A 19,131-nucleotide genomic window follows, 5' to 3' on the forward strand; every position below is an offset into this window, starting at 1 on the left:
TCAAAGGCCATGAGGCTGGTGGAGGAGGTGGTGAAGGAGGTGGTGATGGTGGAGGTGGTGGTGGAGGGATGAGCAGCAGGAGGTGGCGAGGAGGAAACTGCCCTGTGGCCACCGACCAGAGACCCTAGCGCGCACACGCCCTGCTGCTGCTGCTGCCTGACAGAGAGAGAGACACACACACTTGGACTCGGTGATCACCACCTGCTCTCGGCCGCCGCTGGGACTCGGTGGTGAGAGATGATGAATTGGTAAAAACTCACGGTTACTTAGTGAGCGACACAGAGAGACACAGAGACTTTTCCAGTCTATTAACAATCACAGCAGAAAGATGGGGCTCTAACTGCAAACACAGGGCAATGGCCCCCCTCGCTGCCGGGCGCTGCTGGCGCTGCTGCTTTAGTCTCTATCCGCCGCTGCTGGCCGAGGCTTGGGAGCGAGCGGGTGGCGTGGAGGAACACGGGGATTTGGATAGTGGCCGTGACGGTGATTTCTTCTCACCAACATGGCGGCGCCCGAGATAGGCAGCTCGACAAAATGGCGACGGTGCCGGCCGAAATGCCTTTCCCCCGGACTCAGGGAGGAGGGGTGGGGGTGGGGGGAGGTGAGAGAGGATTCTTCCGCGCGCGGCCCTCGCTCTGGCGCCTCCGCTCCGCCGCTGCGCAGGCACACATACATGCACACACACGCGCGCACACACACACACATACGCACACACACATAAGCCCGGCCCCGGGCCCCGCTGGGAAGCGGCCCTGGCGGGCGGGAGGATCCTGCTGAGAGCGTTGACCATTGGGGAAATCTCCCTGCCAATCATCCTCTAGGGGCGGGGCTTCTTTCCCTCCCTCGGTAGCGGCGGGGATAGAGGAGGCGGGACGTCGATATGGCGGCGATGGCGGCTGTCACCCTTGGGGGGGAGGAGGGAGGGAGGAGAAGAGGAGGAAAGAGAAAGCATTCGCCCCCTCCGCTGAGGTAGCCACCGCGCAGGGATATCTCCGGGAGGAGATGAGAATGGGCCGTGTCACGTGCCGCTTGAGGCTGCTGCTCAGCCGGAGAAGAAGGCGGAGAGGAGGGGCATGGCCGCTGCCGAGCTGTCACCCCCCCCCTCCCCCCCCCCCAGCGCCCCCCCCCCTCCCCCGCCTCTCCCGTACTAGGCCTCACAGGCCGGTTGCCTTTCTTCCTGCTGCGCGGCCTGCTTAGAGGACCAAGGAGAGAGAGAAAGCTGTCGGACGCTTTCCCTTTCCGGAGCTTTATCTGCCCGCAGGGCCTGGGGGTCTAACAGGGCTTAGGGATTCTGGCTCGGCCCCTGTCACTTTCAGGTGTGGCTGCAGTGCTAGGCCTGAGCTAGGCCTGAGGCCTAGGAAATGGAGGGGCGGGGGTGGGGGGTGGGTGAAGGGGGCAGGGCCAGTCGGGGGCAGCCCAAAGGGTGAGCCTTCACCAACACACACCCCGACCCCCATTTCCTCGATTGTCGTTATGTAGCTGCCGCCGGCGGATTTAATGTTTCGTTATGTGTCTTTTGTTTTGCCTGAGCAAAGGCCTAGCCTTCTTGGAAGCTACTGTTACCTTTCTAATACTTAACAAAAACAAAGTATCCTAGGTACTGTTCTTTCCAACGAAAACAAAGTATCCTAAGCACTGGTCGTTCCTAGGAAAACAAAATAACCCAAGCACTGGTCTCTGAAAAGTAACATCACTCCCTTTTTTTGTGTGTGTAAAAATACAGCTCAGAGGACCCTGCACAATTAGGTAGTTACTCATAATAGCTACCATTTATTTAAGGTTTTTAAGGCTCGAAAAGTGCTTTCCATGGGTCATCTCATTTAATATATGTATGCTTGTGGATTGATTGTGAGAGATGGAGTATGAAGACATGACTCCATAACAAAGCTGTGCTTGTACTGCCCATCTGGTTAGCTACTAGGTGATGATTTTTTTTTTTGGATGCAGCTCTGCATCTGAGGCAACCTTTATAAAAGGTCCTGCATCTGATGAAATCTTTATAAATAAATGAAAGCATCACACTTACATTTCTTTATGTGTTTTTGTTGTTGTTTAGTCATTTTTTTTTTCAGTTTTGTCTGACCTTTATGTGTACTGGTTCGGAATTTAGTTTTTGGTTTTAGAATAAGTAAAAAGGCCCCCAAACTACTACTTTTTTTTTTTTTAAGCAATTGGGGTTAAGTAACTTGCTCAAGATTACACGGCCAGGTGTTTCTGGGTGGGTGCTAAGTGTCTGAGCCCGGATTCTATCCCCAGGTCATCCCCACACTGGGGCCGGTGCTCTTACTGTGCTACCTGGCCACCCCCCCCCCCCAAACCACTTCTAATTTGTGTCTGGTTCATGCTTAACACTTTCATATTGAGGGACAGTGGCTTGTCCCTTAGAATAATAATGGCAGCTGATATTTCTGTATTTATATAGCTATGTTGTGTATTTTCATATTTAACACTTTATAGGACAACTTCCTTTTTACATAAAAATATAAAACTGACCCCTGCATAAGCTTTCAGATTTGCAGAGGGCTTTGCTAAACTACAAGACCTCAGAATTTTTATTGTAGCCTTTTACTACTTTAAACAGATAAGCCTTTTTGATTCCCTCTACCTCTTAACCCAAGCTACTTGTTTCTTTTCTGTTTCATCGTGATACAGTTAACAGACTCATAGGTACTTCACTTAGAGATATGATAAGTAAATAATGAGAATACCATGAGGTCAGGGACTTACACTTTTGTCTTTGTGAAGAATACAAAGTTCCTAGGGGAATGGTTGGCATTTAGAGGAATCTAATAAATGCTTTTTTTGTTAATTGGATTATGGCCAACACAGCCATTACTAAGCTCCTTCCAGGTTACTATTAAAAACTAGTAAATATTAGGAGATATTTATTAGTTCAGTATTTTCTCTTGTTAGAACCTTTATTCTTGAAAGCTAATTATGAAGATGGTCCCCATATTTTGGTACAATGTTCTTTCAGAGGATTTAATTTTCCTACTGGAACAATGCTATATCTTGGGATTGTGTTCCTTACAGAAAACTCAGAATCAAAGCATTGTGGTATACAGAACCTTCCTAAAGTTGACTTGAATTCAAGTTCTACTACTGACATATACTGACTGTGTCACTCTAGGCAAGTTGCTTAAACTCTCAGTGCTCTAGGAAACTCTAAGAATGTAAAGTGAAGAGCAGTAGCTGATCGTTAGAAAAGGGAGTTTTCTCATTGGGGATTCCCTTAAAATTAAATCAAAGGTCAGTTCCCCTTATTCCTCAACCCAATGGAAAAGTAAAGATATTACATATACCCTTCCTTCCTCCAACAGATTATAAATGCTTGGAGGAAAAAAAAATCAATAAATAAACATTCAGCACCTGTTATGTGCCAGGCACTGAGCTAAGAGCTGGGGATATAAAAAGAGTAAAAAAAATACCTGCCCTCAAGTAGCTTACAATTTATTGGGGGAAACAACTTGCAAACATAAAAAAAAAGCTATATATAGGATAGGCAGGAAATAACAAAAGAGGGAAGGCACTGGAATAAGAGGAGGTTGGAGAAGGCTTCTTATAGAAAGTGGGATTTTAGTTGGAACTTAAAGGAAGTCAGGGAGGTCAGTAGCTGGAATAGCAAGAATGGAGGAGAAAAGGGAGTATTCCAGGCCTGGGGACAGCCAGAGATAATGCCTGGAGCTGAGAGATGGAGTGTCTTGTTCATGGAAAAGTGTTTGTGTCACATCTCAAACTTAGCTCATTTTATCAGTGCAGCTAGGTGGTAGAGGGCACTGGACCTGAAGTCAATTGGCACTAGTTGTATGACCTTGGGCAAACTCACTTAACACTTGTTTGCTATTGTTTTTCCATTTGCAAAATGTGGATAATAGCACCTATCTTCCTGGATTATTGTGAGAACAAAATGAAATATATATGTTTTAAATGTATTTTGTTTAGTCAATATCCTCATCCTTTCATTCCAACTCCTTTGTAAGTGAGAACACAAGAAAAACAAAACTTATTACAAACATATCAGTCAAAATTACAGTCAATCAAAATGAATTTCTACATTAGCCATATAATTAAAATGAATTTTCACATTGGCCATGTTGAAAAATTTTGTTTTATTCTACATTCTGAGTCCACCTATCAGGAGGCATGTAGTAAGCACTATTACCTATTTTTATTGTCATGATTAGCTACTATTGTTATTGCTCCTTCCTTATCACCATCTTTTAAAGCCTTTAATCCTTAAGATTCAACTCAAGTATTGATGGAATCCTAATAAAGCTGCCCCCAGCCCCAATATTCTAACTTCATTCTAGGCCAGTCCCACTGAACAACAGGCCCACTGTATCTACCTAGCTCCCCTTCATCCCCAACAACATCCTAATTTCTTTACATATGCTTCACTGCTCACTGTAACAACAGGTGTGTCCCTGAACCCTTAGTTCCTACAGATATAGCCTTTGTTTCCATGTGATGGGAACCCAGTTACTGCCTCTACCTAGTCATTGCCCCCAGACCCATTCCCACAGAAACAGGTTTGTTTTTGTATTCAGTCTCAATCACATCATCCATCTAACCCAAAATGAGACCACAATACCTTACTATCTGTCTTGACCAGACAGGACCACAATAGTTAGCCAATTGGAGGGCAGCATAACCAGCATGTTTAACCACCAAACCATAGATGGGACCCCTCTTCTGTTACCTAATCCCTCAACAAACCCCTCCTGCCTTTTTAATATTCATGATTTCTGTTATGTAATTGCATCTTTACCCTATAAAAATCCATCTTGCTTTCTCTGAAGTTGCTTATTCCTCTTGGAACTTAGCCTGCTTCATGAGAGGTGTCAATCTCAATAAATGCCTATACTTGGATTAGAGGTGGTCTGGCTCTGAATTCTTAGAGACAGTTCCACCACAACACATTATGAAACCCCAACAGTTTTGGGGTGGGCAAAGCCCTCACAACAACAGTTTTTGGCCTCTCTGAGTTTAAACCACAACAGTACCACCATCTACATAAGGCCTTTCTGATCCCCCAACTTCCATTGCTATTCATCCCTCCAAAATCATCTTGTATTTAATTTGAGTATTTTGGGGGTGTGTATATATGTGCATGTATGTATGTATATACATAGCATATTTCTTCATTAGTCCTGGTTGCTAAGAGTTCAGCACAATAGCATTCCATCACATTAATATGCCATAACTTGTTCATTCCCCAATTTATAGACATCCCCTCAGATTCCCATTCTTTACCATGAGGTAATATTTGTAAAGTACTTTGCAAACCTAGCTTCTTAGGTATTAACTAACCATGTTAGTTATTATTATTTTCTAGAGCTACCTCAGTCTCCTAACCAATCACCTTGCCCCTATCAGATTCCAAACCCTCCAAGAAAGTCCTTCCGGAGGCCCTCTTCTGATTGGTGACTGCTTCTCCTTATTTCAGAAAAGCCCCAGTCACCCCCCCTTTTCTGGCCACTTTCCTCTGAAGCCTTTTCCCCAACCACTTAATACATAATCTTTCTTCACCTATCATTCCTCCAAAGCAGAACTCATTGTCTTTTCCTTCAAACTCATTCCCCTTCTGAATTTCACTTTTCCTTTTGAAGGCACCCAGGTTTGCAACCTGTGTCATCCTTTATTCCTCTGTCACTTACCCCATATATACAATCAGTTGTCATTTCTAATCTTTAGATCTTTTCATCCAGTCAGATACCATTCCATTCTCTCTATTCATACACTCACCATCCTGGCTCAAGCTGTTACCATTTCTGGCCTGGACCATAGGAATAATTTCCTTATAGACCTCTCTGTCTCACTGTTCTCCTCATAGCAATCCAATCTCCACATAGCAACTGTAAGACTGAGCTTCCTAAAGTGCAAGTCCGACTTTGTTACTTCCCTACTTAGTTAACACCATGGCTTCCTTTAGTATTGACTATAAATTCTTCTGATATTTCAAGTCCTTCACAACTCAGTCTCAATCTATCTTTCCAGCTTTGTTTCACATTTAGTCTTCTTTTGTTACCTATGTTGCAGTAAAACTGGTCTCCTTAGTATTCTTCATACAGGGCACTCCATCTTTCCATGCCTTGGTACAAGCTGCTAAGCTGCTCTCTGTGTCTAGAATATCTGGAGCAGCTAGGTGGCAGAGTGGATAAAACACTGGAGTCAGGAAAACCTGAGTTCAAATGTGGCCTTGGCTGTGTGATCCTGAGCAGGTCCCTTAACCTCAGTTTCCTTATCCATAAAATGGAGGTTATAATAGTACCTACCTTGCAGAGTTGTGTGCCAAGTTTAGCCCATCTTGGTGTGGCTGATGTGCATGCTACAGTTTCTTGGAGCCACAGGAGAAAGTTGGGTGATGGGTAGACACGAAAGGTAGGTGAGCAGCCGTTAAAGAAAGAGCTCAGGAAGCTCTCACACCAGAAGTGTTAGTCCTCCCTGAATATCCCATACACTATTTGCAAACCATTACCATATGCTTACTAAATATCATAGTGCAGTACACCTAGCAGTTGCCCTTTGTAGGCACTATAATAAATGCTGAATAAATCTACCACCACCACTACCCCATAGTAATGTAATATTCCACCATTCTCCAAGTTCTACATTTATGCTAATTTTATTTTGTTCATAGTGATTTTATAAGGGATCTCAAAGCATTCTTAAGCAAGTATATTCAGCTTGTAAAAAATAATTTTACTATATTAATACAGGTTTCTGTTTAAACAATCTCATTCAAGTGTGAATGTAAACTGGATCTTGTGAAGCCTCTGGACTGGACATATAAGAAATGACCTTAGGAAGATGAGTCTTCCTGACTCCAGGTTTAGCACTCTATCTACTTGCTATCTAGCTGCCCAAAAGGCTTCAAAAGGCAAAATCTGAAAAGTCTTTCCCATTACACTGCATTGTAATATAACTAATTAAATAGAAGAAATGAAAATGATTGGTAGCACATGGATACAATTTGCTTATTTGTATATATGCAAGTAAGGTATTAGGGCTTATTCAGAAAGTATTCAAATTGATTTTCCTCTTAAAAAAAATCAGACTAGCTAACATTATTTTATTAGTTTTCTTTTAATGGCTAGCTTTGTTTATCAATTCAAGTTTTTGCTTTCAATTTTATTAACCTCTTCATTGATCTTAATAATTTAATTTTTTTTGCTTAGGAGGGAGGTTTTGATTTATTGTTTTTAAGGGTTTTTTTTTTTAGTTGCATGCTCAGTTCATTGATCTGTTCTTCTATTCATAAAAATGTTTAGAGAGAGAAAATTTTCCCTGAGAACTGCTTTAGCTATATCTTGCACATTTTGGTATGTTGTTTGATCACTGTCACTTTCTTTGATGAAATTTTCTGTTGTTCCTATAATTCGTTCTCTGATCCACCAGTTCTTTAAAATTATGTTATTTTGTTTCTGATTATTCTTATTTCCTCAAGGGCCCTTTATTGAATATTTTTTTCCATTGCATTGTGATCAGTAAAGAAGGTGTTTAATATTTCTGCTTTTCTACATTTTGGGGGAAGGTCTTTTTGCCCCATTACATGGTCAGTTTTTGTAAAGGTGCCATACAACTGAAATTTCTTTCTAAACCCATTCAATAATCTTAAGAGATTTATCATCTTTAATTTTTTCTGAAAATCCTATTTAGCTTCTTAACATCTTTTTTTTTGTCTGAAAGGGGATATATTAAAGTCCCTGAGTCATGCAGTTTTACTGTTATTCCCTCTAATTTGATTTTTCCTTTAAGTATTGAAATGTTACACTGGTACATATATATGTACATATATATATACATATATATATATATAATGTATCAATGTTGATTTATTATCTGTGGTGCCTAAAAGTAAATTATAATGTTCTTGCTTATCTATTTTTATCATGTCTACATTTATTGTAGCCTTGTATGAAACCATGCTTGCTATCCTTGATATTTTGAGTTCAACTGAAGCATAACAATTTTTAATCATGTCTATATTTACTGTAGCCTTGTATGAAATCATGTTTGCTATGCCTGATATTTTGAGTTCAACTGAAGCATAACAGATTTTACTCCAGCTTCTCATTTCAACTTTGTGAATCTTTGTTTCAAGTGTGTTTCTTGTAAACAGTATATCATTAGGTTCTATTATGTAATTGAGTCTGCTATTCTCTTCAGTTTATGGGTAAATTTATTCTATCCACAGTTGATTGTTAACTGTATTATTTCCTTCCATTCTATACTCTTTTTTTTTTGTACTTTTTCTTCTCAATGTTCCCAACCTTCTGTCTTTACAAATAAGAAGGTGGTAAAATAGAAGTTTGACTGATGTGGTCTGTAAATGAAATAGGCTGTTTTTACTGTATTGCAGCTCTCCTCTTACCTTTACCCTGTTACTGATCCCAGGTTTCACTATTTTCACCTTCCCTTTTAATCCTCCATAATGTCCCTCTCTCTTATGTTTCAGTTTTTTTCCCCCTTTGACTATTCCCTTAACTATTTTGACCTCACTCTTAAACCTTTATCTCCTTCTTCCTTTTTTCTGTCCCCTCTTATTTCCCTTTTGCATTTAGTGTATTTCTGTGCCAAGATTTTTGTGTGTAGGCAGGATTTAGAAGTGTTTTCAATCTTCCTTTATCTGGTTCAGGTGAGAGTGAGGTTCATGGGATGTCAATTTCCCCCCATCTTTTCCTTTATATTTGAATACCATTCATATTTTTGCACTTGTAATATGATAATAATTTTCTTTCCCTTCCTCATCTTTTGTTTCCCAGTAGAGTCCCCTATCCTTCCCATTTTTGTTCTTTCTTGAGACCATCAAAAATGAACAAAAACATTCACAGGACCTCTTTCATGTTTACTTTTCTCTATGATCCTTAAATATATCAGACTTCTGAGAATTCATTTGCTTCTCATCCCTCCCCCCCCATTAGCATGTAAACAGTTCATCCCCTCATATTACCTTCCAAATAAACAAATGGGTTTGCCTTTCTGTTTATCTTGGTTCCTGTATTTCCATTTCAAAATGTCTACTCACTTTTGACTTCATCAAGAATGCTTGGAAACCCTCAATTTCATTAAACGTTCCCCTCCACCCCAGACACGGATCTCCCCCACCCCTTCCACTTACTTTCTTAACCTTGCTGGATAGGTTATCCTTGGTTGTGTTTGTCTTTTACCTTTTATATATTGTATCTAAGCTCTTCTCTGCTTTAAAATGACAGGTGGTAAGTGTTGTGTGATCTTTACTGTGGCTACTTGGTATTTCAACTTATTTTGTCTACTCTAGATTTTATCTTCAATGTTCCCAGAAGTTTTTATTTTAGGCTTTTGTGTGGTAAACCAATGGATTCTTTTCTGTTTTTACATTGCTCCCTGGTTCTGAATTCTGGGCATTTTTCATTTGTAATTTCTTGAAATATTGGATTCAAGGTTTTTTTGGGGGGGTCATAATTTTCAAATAGTTTGATAATTCTTAGACTCTTTCCTTGACATTTTCTAGGTCAAATGATTTTAGCATTATTTTTATTATATTTTCTTCTGTGTCCCCCCATTTTAAAAATTTTGTTTTAATATTTTTTATCTCATTGGTTCATCATTAGTTAGAACTTGGAATTTTGTTTGTTCTAGAGTGTCAGTGCTCTTTTCCATTCTTTCCTCTCTTCCAACTCTACTTTTGATTCCTTATTTAATTTCTTTTAGATACTCTTGTAATACTGATGGCTAGGATATTTTTTTTCTTTGAGGCTTTAATTGGACTTGCTGTAGGGTTGTTCTTTTTTAATTGGACTTCTTTTGGGGTCACTTTCTTCCTTGGGATTCACTTCCAGTCATCTTTTATTCAAAAGAATTTCTGCATAGTCTTTGGTGTTTCCCTTGATTTTCTCATCTCAGCAGCGTTCGTGTCTAGAGTGAGAAATCTGTGCTTGGGTCAAACTCCACTCCTACATTTCTGAATGGCATGGGCAAATCTTGCCTGATTGTGGTGGCCAAGACTAGGCTCATCTTTCAAGGCACTCAGGGGCTATTCTTGCACTGGACACTGCCTGTGGCCTCTGTCTTACTACAGGGTTTCAGTGTCCACCCTTTCTTAGACTCTGCTTAGGGACTTTTTCCCTGCTTCTGAGATCCGAGCCTGGGTTCAGCCTAAGGCCTCCCTCTTGCCACAGAGGTGTCTGGCTGTCCCTGATGCTGGCTTTGCTTGGGAGGCTTTCCTCTTTTGGGATCAGGAAATTTCCTTACTCTAGGCTCTGCCTAGGACCTCCTTTTTGCTATAGGGCTTCCAGGTTGCCTGGAATATAAGATTCTGCCTCAATTTTTTCCTACTTACTTATGGGCTCCAGAGCTGTCCCTGCATTGGTCTCCCACCATCAGGCTTTGAGATTGTCCCAGCAGAATCTTTGCTCATTGCCCGTTTTCTGCCACTGAGCTAGAAGCACAAGAGAATTTTTTAGTTGCTCCTGGGCTGCTTTTTGGAGACCTTTGACCTTCCCTGGCTGGTTTACTTTGGGACTCCAGTGATCCTCCTATATCACCCCTAGGCTGGGTAAGGGAGTCTATGGATTATTCTTTTCTTATGTTGTTCATGTTGTTTTGCTGTAGTAGATAGCAAGCTCTCTGAAAGCAGGGACTGTTTCAGTTTTGCCTTTGTATCCCCCAAACCTAATACATTGCCTGGCACGTTGTAGGTTTTTAATAAATGCTTGTGGAAAGAGTGAATAAAAAATAAATCTATACCTTAACTACTCCTTGAAACATGCAGAGCCACTGGGAAAGGGGTTGACTTTCTTGAAAACCTGAATGTGAAATTCCCTTTTTGGGAAGCTTCAGCCTTAAGTAAATTTACTTACTGTAAATTTGAATGCAACTTTAGGACATCAAAATCACCAGAAGGTGAAAGCTCTACTATTTATTGATCTTAAATAGTTTCCCCATTTGACTGAGTGAGATAAATTATTATTTTTACGATTTTATTAACAACCTATTATTAAGTTAGGAGTAAGTCTTTTTCCCTTTATTTCTTCATTCATGGACCAGCCCCGGTAGGTCAGTTAGCCAGTCTCTGAAGGACATAGAGGAGATTGCCCTAATTTTTGGGTATGTGCTGCTCCATCTTGGGCAGGATCCCACCCAACCAGGAGACCTTGCTTCTGTTTAGAGTGTAAAGGGGATCTAATCTAGGTGAATTCTTCCCTTAGGAAATAAGCCCATGTCATTGCACCCCTCCATTGTAGTTTAGGATGACCCAGTTTATGAAAGAGAAAAACAACCAGAGCAGCCTGGGTGGAGATGGATTCCTCTGTCCAGATTATTGGAGGTAGCTGAGTTCATGATCTCAGAAGGAGGAGCTGAAGACTTCTAGCCTACCTCTTCATTTAAATGTCTACCAATCAGTGTTGATTTCTTCTGACAGGAGCATTCCCTTTTAAAAAGAAAATATTTAAGGCATTTAGTATCTCTATTAGGTGTTTTTTGTTATGGAGAGAAACCACTAACTGTCAATTTATTGATTATTAGCTAACCTAATTAAGAAATTGATTATTAATTACCCAGAAACTGTCATTCATCATAGTTGAAAACCTATTTTCTCCTTTAAGAGGAGATTTAAATTTAGGGTAGTACTATAAGTCTGAATGGCTGTATAGGTCCCGAGGGAAGGTGATTTTTTTCTAGAGAGTAAAAGGACATTTTTGTGATAGTTTATGCACTCAAGTTCGAATGAACTATTCTGTATTCCATGTCTGGTTAGTTTGGTGTTTGCATGGAAGCTGTAAATTTCTATACAAAGTTTGTTCAACCATCTCACAGTTAAAGGGCATACATTTTAATTCCAGAGTTTTAAAATGTAATTTAATTTAAATTTATTCTTTGCTATTAATGAATGGTTAAACAGACTGTGGTACATGACTGTAATGGAGTGTTACTGGTTGTATAAAACAACAAACATTAAGAATAAAAAATATATTTATAGCAGCTCTTTTTGTGGTGGCAAAGAATTAGAAATTAAGGGGATGCCCGTCAATTGGGGAATGGCTGAACAAGTTGTGGTATATGCATGTTATGGAATACTATTGTGCTATAAGAAACAAGAAGCAGACGGTCTTCATATTTACCTGCAGAGGCTTTTACAAACTGATGCTGAGTGAGAAAAGTAGAACCAGGAGAAATTTGTACACAATTACAGACATAATGTATGTGTGATGACCAGCTTTGATAGACTGGACTCCTCTCAGCAATGCAGTGATATAAGTCAATCCCAAAAGACTCATGATGGAGAGAAATATGTACATCCAGAGAAAGAACTAGAAATAACTGAGTTTATATCCAGGTGGAAGCAAAATACCTGATCTTTTTCCTTCTCTTATTTGGTTTTATGTCCTCTTTACCATTTTTCATTCCAGCTGATACAATCCATCTTTCTAACCTGACTAATGTATAATGTGAAAGTATTTACAGATCCTATACTTGACTATATGCCGCCATGGGGGGGAGGGGAGGGAGAGGGACAAAATGTGAAACTCAAGGAATTGTGGAATTGAATCCTGTAAACTAAAAGGAAACAAACAAATTAATTAAAAAATACAAAAAATACAAAATATAAATACTAGATGGGAAAATATGAATGGATATGAAGTAAGCAAAATCAGAAAATGATATCTACAATGACTATAACAAGAAAAAATAGAAACAAAAAGTAATATTTATACTGTATAAACATAATGATCACATAACGATCAAGTATGGCCCTGAAAAAGAAAAGAGAAAATGTACTTCCCCTTCCTTCTTTGCATGAGTGGGGTGCTATGGGTGTGGAACATTTCATAGATAAGATCTGGTTGCTGAGCTGCTTTTTTTCTTTCTATCTTTTTTATTCTTATAAGGAGTGACTTTCTGGAGAAGCAGTGGGAGAAGGGAATGATTGGAAATGAAGATGATGTAAAGATAAAGTCATCAGTTATCAATTTTAAATTCTATATCAAAATAAGGTATTATTATAATTACAATAGAATTCAGTTGCAAAAAATAAATAAATAAAATTTCCCTATGTTCAAGACTCAAAATTTCCTGAATTCTTTTTCTCCCTGATGCTACAGAATGTTGTAAAACGTATTATTTTACATGAGTTAAAGATTATATGTATGTATGTGTACATATGTATTTGTAAATATAATTAGTGTATGTCTCTGTTAAATCAATGTCACTCATATAAATAAATTTGAAAACTGGTTATTGCCTATTCCTTCTACATATCATAAATGATTGAACTGTGTTATAGAGAATGACTTTGAATAAAATAAATTTATTCAGTAGGGGCCTGCTTCTCATCTTCTCTAACTTCAAGGAAATTTCCCATTGGATTTAGTAGGCTGAGGAGATTTTTCCTTTCACACCTAGAATATAAATTCCTATTGAAGTAAATTAAACACTCATTTTTAAAGATAATTCTTGCTTGTGTTATAATTCTGCATTTTCTAATATAGCATTAAATAACAGATTTTTTCATTGATCTGCAAGACTACGTCACAATTTTTGGCAGCATTTGACTTTTTAAAAAGTTCGTTGTCTAAAATTACTGTCAAAACATGACTGCTCACAAGGAAAATTATTTTCCAAGGCATTTTGTTAGGGAATGAAATCACCTTACCCTTTTTAAAAGGAAGAATTTTAGAAATAAAAGGGACCTTAGGGGTCACCTAGTCCAACCTCTTTATTTTAAAGATGAAGAAACTGAGGCCTAGAGGGGATGTGATTTGCCTAAGGTCAAATGGCCACTACACTACTCCAAATGTAGATTAGATCCCTAAAATGAAATGTCTTTGAAAATATAGGTGTTGAGGGGATGGGGAGGAAGGAGGCATTCAATCTTCCCTCCCATAGTTGCAGTCACAAAAAGCAAAGAGTAGATAACAAAAGAAATATGGTATTAATATATTAACAAGTGTTTATACTTTCCTCCCCTCCCAAATGTCTTACTCTCATGGAATGAAAGAGAACAACCTCATTGGATAAACAAAACTTGGACATGTTGCATAGCTTTATATAATAAATTTGGCAGGATGGGTAAGTTCAAGTTGGAACCAGAAGTAAAGAAACCCTGAAACCCAGCTTCTGAGGGGGAATCACTCTTGATGGGGGAAGGAAAGGATCTCTCTCACACATCCTCACCCCCCCCCCCACAATATCATCTTGAAATAAAAACTCAATGTGCATTCAGCAAGGAGCAGACATATGCTCTTTTTTTTTTTTTAAGCTATTGGGGTTAAGTAACTTGCTCAAGGTTACATGGCCAGTTATTTCTGGGTGTGGTGCTAAGTATCTGAGCCTGGATTCGATCCCCTGGTCTACCTGGCTGCCCCCAGACATATGCTCTTAAAGAAACTGCTACAGAGAGGCGGTCACTTGAAGGAAGGAAACAGCTGAGAGTTTTACCTTAGGCAACAGAGAAGGGAGTCATCTATGGATTCAGAAAAAGGTAGCTCTGGCAATCCATAGTCAAGCTATGAAGAGGAGCAGACCCTGAGGGACCATCTGAACAGCTTGCTCAGCAAAGATATTGCACATAATGGGAAGTTTTGTGAGGGGTTGACTAGGAGGTAAAGAAACTCTGGCTTCACAGTACTGGAATAATGAATAGTATTGGCCACATATGTTCTTCATGGTATGGCCAATTCCCTTGCACTCTAAACTTGAGCCTGTTCTTGCAGTTGCTATGTGTAATCATGGGAGAGTGCACCCCAGGTTTATGGAGGGAATTTTGTAACTGCTACAATTACTAGGGCATTTTAGTAACTGTCTTTGCTATGAGTTAATTGCATCTGATTGTTAATGAGAGGTATATTGCTGGGGAAGGGAGTGGGCTTCTAGGTCAACCCTAGAATCCCAAAGTAGTAGTTGCTACTTTTTGGCATGTAGCCCAGAAGGAATGTTATATAGGTATACACTGAAATAATATTTATGCATAAATATCACATATTTACTATAAAATGTATTAAGATTTATTTCAATTCAAATAAAAATGGAGATAGATAGATAGACAGATGGATAGTGAAATGGACAAATGAAATGGACATGACAGCAAAGCCAATTGTAATTTGATAGGAGTGTTTAGTAACCAGCTGGTGACTGCCTCCCCAATACGGAAGACAGCAATGAGTCTTCTGTAAGATACACTTATATAGAGTTAGGTGTAGCTAATCAACAAAATGTGGTTCCAAGGGGGTGTAATGCCATTTCTAGTGAAGCCTTGATTACCTAGCAAAGCCCTGGATGCAAACATAAACAGACCTGAATCTGGGGCAGGTTTCTAGCAACACAGGTGAAAAGTTCTTTCACTATTGTGGCCTATTAAGTGGTTTCCAGGGACCCTGGTGGGGGTCCCTTCTAGCAGGTTTAGGGGGCTTTGGTGTATAATTTCTGGTGGGTACTTCACTCCCCCGTTTTCTTGTTCATAGTTGAAACTCGGACTCAACTGAGTCCAGGGGACTGTTCTCTTGCACTAGCGCTGTGGTACCCATTGCTGCCGATCCTGCCATACCAAGGCCAACTAGGATAGGGACTAAAATGGGGGCTGCCAGCAAAAAGGTGTTCTTGCATATAAGCAGTCAGAAGTTAAGCTCAGGTCCGAGGAACTTGGGGTCTACCAAAGTGCTCCCCGAGTTTGCAAGGGTGATGGTAATGGGTGAAATGGGGGCCATCCAGGGTTCGATCGCCATCAGGAGGTGGGATGAGGACTGGGTTGGGACTGATGGGAGTAAGATCCCTTGGCACCAGAATGCAGTGAATAGTGAACAAGACCCCAGGGTCCCTTCCTGTGCCATAAAACCTGATTCCCCAAGGTGTCCCAGTTTTCAATCCTGTTTGGTCCAATCCAAAACCCTGATGACAACTGGGTTACATGACTTAAGGGTATTACAATGAAATGAAATGTGGTTGTCACGGCTGCCACCAGAGACCCAGTCAGCAATAGTTACACAATCCCAATTGGCACAGTGATATTTCCCATCAATTGGGGGACTCATCCTCAGGGCAGACATAAGACTGGGTTGACCAAAGGCTGTTTTTCTGCCCACGTCTCCACAAGCAGCAGCATTGGTGCCCTCAGAATACATGCCTGTATAGGGAAACAACATGAATCTGGGGCACAGTGATCAAAGAAAAAGGGTGGACTTGCCATGAGTCACATTTTTTAAGTTAGAGTCCCATCAATTGTCTTAGTAAGAGTCCAAGAGTAAAAGGTGGGAGCATAGGATTTGGAACCAGCCAAAGGCAGGAATGCCAGGAACAGGAGCATCAGGACAATCTCTTCATCTTCGGTTTTAAGTCACCAGCTGGCTCTGTTACCCACAGGTCTGGTGGGTAGGGAGGAGCTGTCACCTTGATGTGTAAGGGGTGGATCTAGGCTTTTCTTCCGGCCACCTTAACAGCAGAGTGGTCTGGCTCACCACTCGAACTGCATCCTTGATGTTTTGGAGTGCTTGGAGAGACTTGAGAAGTAAATCATTAACAGTCATACATAACAGCATTCGCCACCCAAAATACAATAGAAGGTGGGATAACAAACAGAATTTCAAAAAGGGGAATGAATTTTACCCATATGCATTCAGTTACAAATATTAACACTTGGTTAAATAATGGATTGAAATTGCAAGTTCTCTTCTGCTTTACAATTTGTTATATCAATTTTGCAAGTGGAGGTTTTAGTGGGTCTCTTAAAATCACACTAGAGATTTTAAAATTTTCTTCTAAAAGTATTTTCCTCCTTCAAAACAGTTTCAAAATTTATAAATGATCACTAAACTTTTATGAAGGAAGTTAGTTGAAAATTTTAATGATCTTAAGCAGTTTGATTTTCCAATTAGCTAACATGAAAGAGCTCATATCTTTTACTAATTACTTGCTCTGAGCATAGAAACCTGTTATAGAAGGAAAAAGCAGGAACATGTGACATTCCAATTGTGCCAGGAGAAAATATCTTTGGCTCTGTGTAAATTCAAGTATGGTTACAGATATTCCATCTCATGCAGCATCTGTTCCATCTCATAGCTAGACTCAGGAATAGGTGGGAAACATTCCTTTTCAAAGGAACCTCATGGGTAAATAGAGCCAGGAGGGATCCCAATCCAGACAGAGGCTAAGATTGTCCCTTCGACCTTTACCAAAAATAGACTTCCACCTGTGTAATGGGAATGTAAATTTTTAAGATCTTCCCTGCCCTTAGGCCAAAGTGCACCTGCAGCCTGGGGTAGGAGGCTTGTTTTTCAGTAGATACTTTTTGATTGGGCAGTGAGTCAATAAGGTTGTTACATTCTCCGAGCCAGGAGAAGGCTATATAAAGCCCTGATGTGTAGCTTTGTTTTGGGGCTCACTTTGAGAAGTGTTCTGTGATTTGATCTGGATTCTGAGAAGCCGTTGTCCAGAGACCTCTGGCTTTGAAACCCAGATGTTGATTGGGTATGGATGTAATGGTTGGACAGTTTGAAATCTGTCTACTTGACCTGTTTCTGTCTTGATAATTCTGTCTGTATATTCTGAAGTTCAGGGTGCTGACCTCTTTCCCCCGAACTAGGTAAATGATACATGTTTGACTGATTAAAGTAAGCTTGTTAACCCATTTTGAGTTGCTTTCCTTTATCAAAGCAGATCCAAGAACCTGTGTGAGCAGCCACCCTGGGGATGCTGGGTTGCTTGTTGCTACAACCTGTTGACAGTACAGGATCACATTCCTCTGAGTAGCTAGTGGCATTTTCTCTCAGACACTGATTTAATGCATACAACTATACCCAAATTCAGACTCAAAATAAAATTTAGTTATGTTCCCAAATGAATTTTACCTTAAACAACAAGCTTCACCAATCACAGCTTAGAGCCAGTTATAATTATTTATATTCCCATGGGGCTGCAATAAGCAATAAAAATGTATCAAATGTTATAATGTAAGGAATTCCTTTTACCATCCTTCTAAAATATAAAAGCCAATTTATAAAAATCCTTTTTAATCTTTGCAACTCCTTCATCCAGTTAGTTTCCTCCTTTCCACATACAGTAATCAATTAACAATCTTAGAATTTAACATTAAAATAACCGTGTTTCCCCGATAATAAGACACTGTCTTATTAAATTTTTTGGACAGAAAAACACCAGAGGGCTTATTTTCAGGGGAGGGCTTATTTTAGAGGAATCTTACACAGTAAGGGGAGGGCTTATTTTCGGGATAGGTCTTATTATCGGGGAAACACGGTAGTAGCCCAAAATAGCTTAGTTAACATTCTTACAAGTTTTTCTAAAGAGCAGATATACATATTACAAGTCAAGGTTAAAGTAACACTACTGAAATTAAACAATTTTCTCCTCACTCAGGTTTTGCAATATACAGTGTAGAAATACAACAATAATATAAACTGCGAGATGACATTAATTGCATTTCCAAATTACATATAAGATGACATTAGTTGCTTTTCCAAATTGCATATAAGAATGATTGATCTTACCAAGTGAAGAAGCTAGTTGACTTCTGACCTCATTTTCTCCTCTCTTTTTCTCATCTCCCCACTTTACAGATGAATTGAGACTCAGGGTTAAATGATTTATACTAGGTCACACAACCAGTCAGTGCAGAGTTTGGAACAGACTGTTTCTCACTGACAAGCTTTTTCTCACTTTTCTGATTTTCTCTTTCATCTTTCTCTTAGCTGCACCTCTCTTGTTTTACTCTTTTTGCTCTATATTCTGGGGTGTTTTCTCCCTGCTCCATTGTTTTCTAGGAGTTCTTAGCAACCTTCTTTAATTCCTTGGCACTGGAATAAGCAAAGTGATTATTTGCAGCAAGGGAGAGATCTCTTAGATGGTACTGAAGTTGGGGCTTCATGGTACAGAGTGAACTCTATATTTCAGGGGAAAACCCTCCATTTTTCCAAATTCATCACACTTAAAGCACATTATCAGTCAACTGGGGAGTGCCAGGAGATTGTAGCCTGGAGCATTGAGGAGAGGGTTTGGGGAACTTGAAGGAAAAACTTCAGGCTCTGCTTACTTAGAGGGATGGACTTCAGGGTACCTGGGGATCTAAAACTATTGCTGGTGGGAGCTAGGTCATGTACCCTTTTACTAAACTATTTAGGCTGTGGAAAGAATATAATTTGA

At 39.8% G+C, this 19,131-nt stretch overlaps 1 protein-coding gene across 1 annotated transcript in view; it reads right to left on the reverse strand.

Annotated features, from left to right (window-relative positions):
• The window catches only part of ZC3H6 (zinc finger CCCH-type containing 6), a 176,732-nt gene that overhangs the window by 83,590 nt on the left and 74,011 nt on the right, over positions 1-19,131 (reverse strand). The window contains exons 3-4 of the mRNA XM_069075962.1: positions 10,360-10,420; positions 202-265 (exon numbers count right to left, since the gene is read on the reverse strand). Coding sequence (XP_068932063.1) covers positions 202-265; positions 10,360-10,420 — 125 coding nt within the window. The remainder of the gene's footprint in view (positions 1-201; positions 266-10,359; positions 10,421-19,131) is intronic.

The sequence above is a fragment of the Petaurus breviceps genome, unplaced genomic scaffold, assembly GCF_028583685.1.
Source record: "Petaurus breviceps papuanus isolate PSGF00001 unplaced genomic scaffold, PetGlider_PUasm1.0 90919, whole genome shotgun sequence".
In the NCBI taxonomy this organism is placed as follows: domain Eukaryota; kingdom Metazoa; phylum Chordata; class Mammalia; order Diprotodontia; family Petauridae; genus Petaurus; species Petaurus breviceps.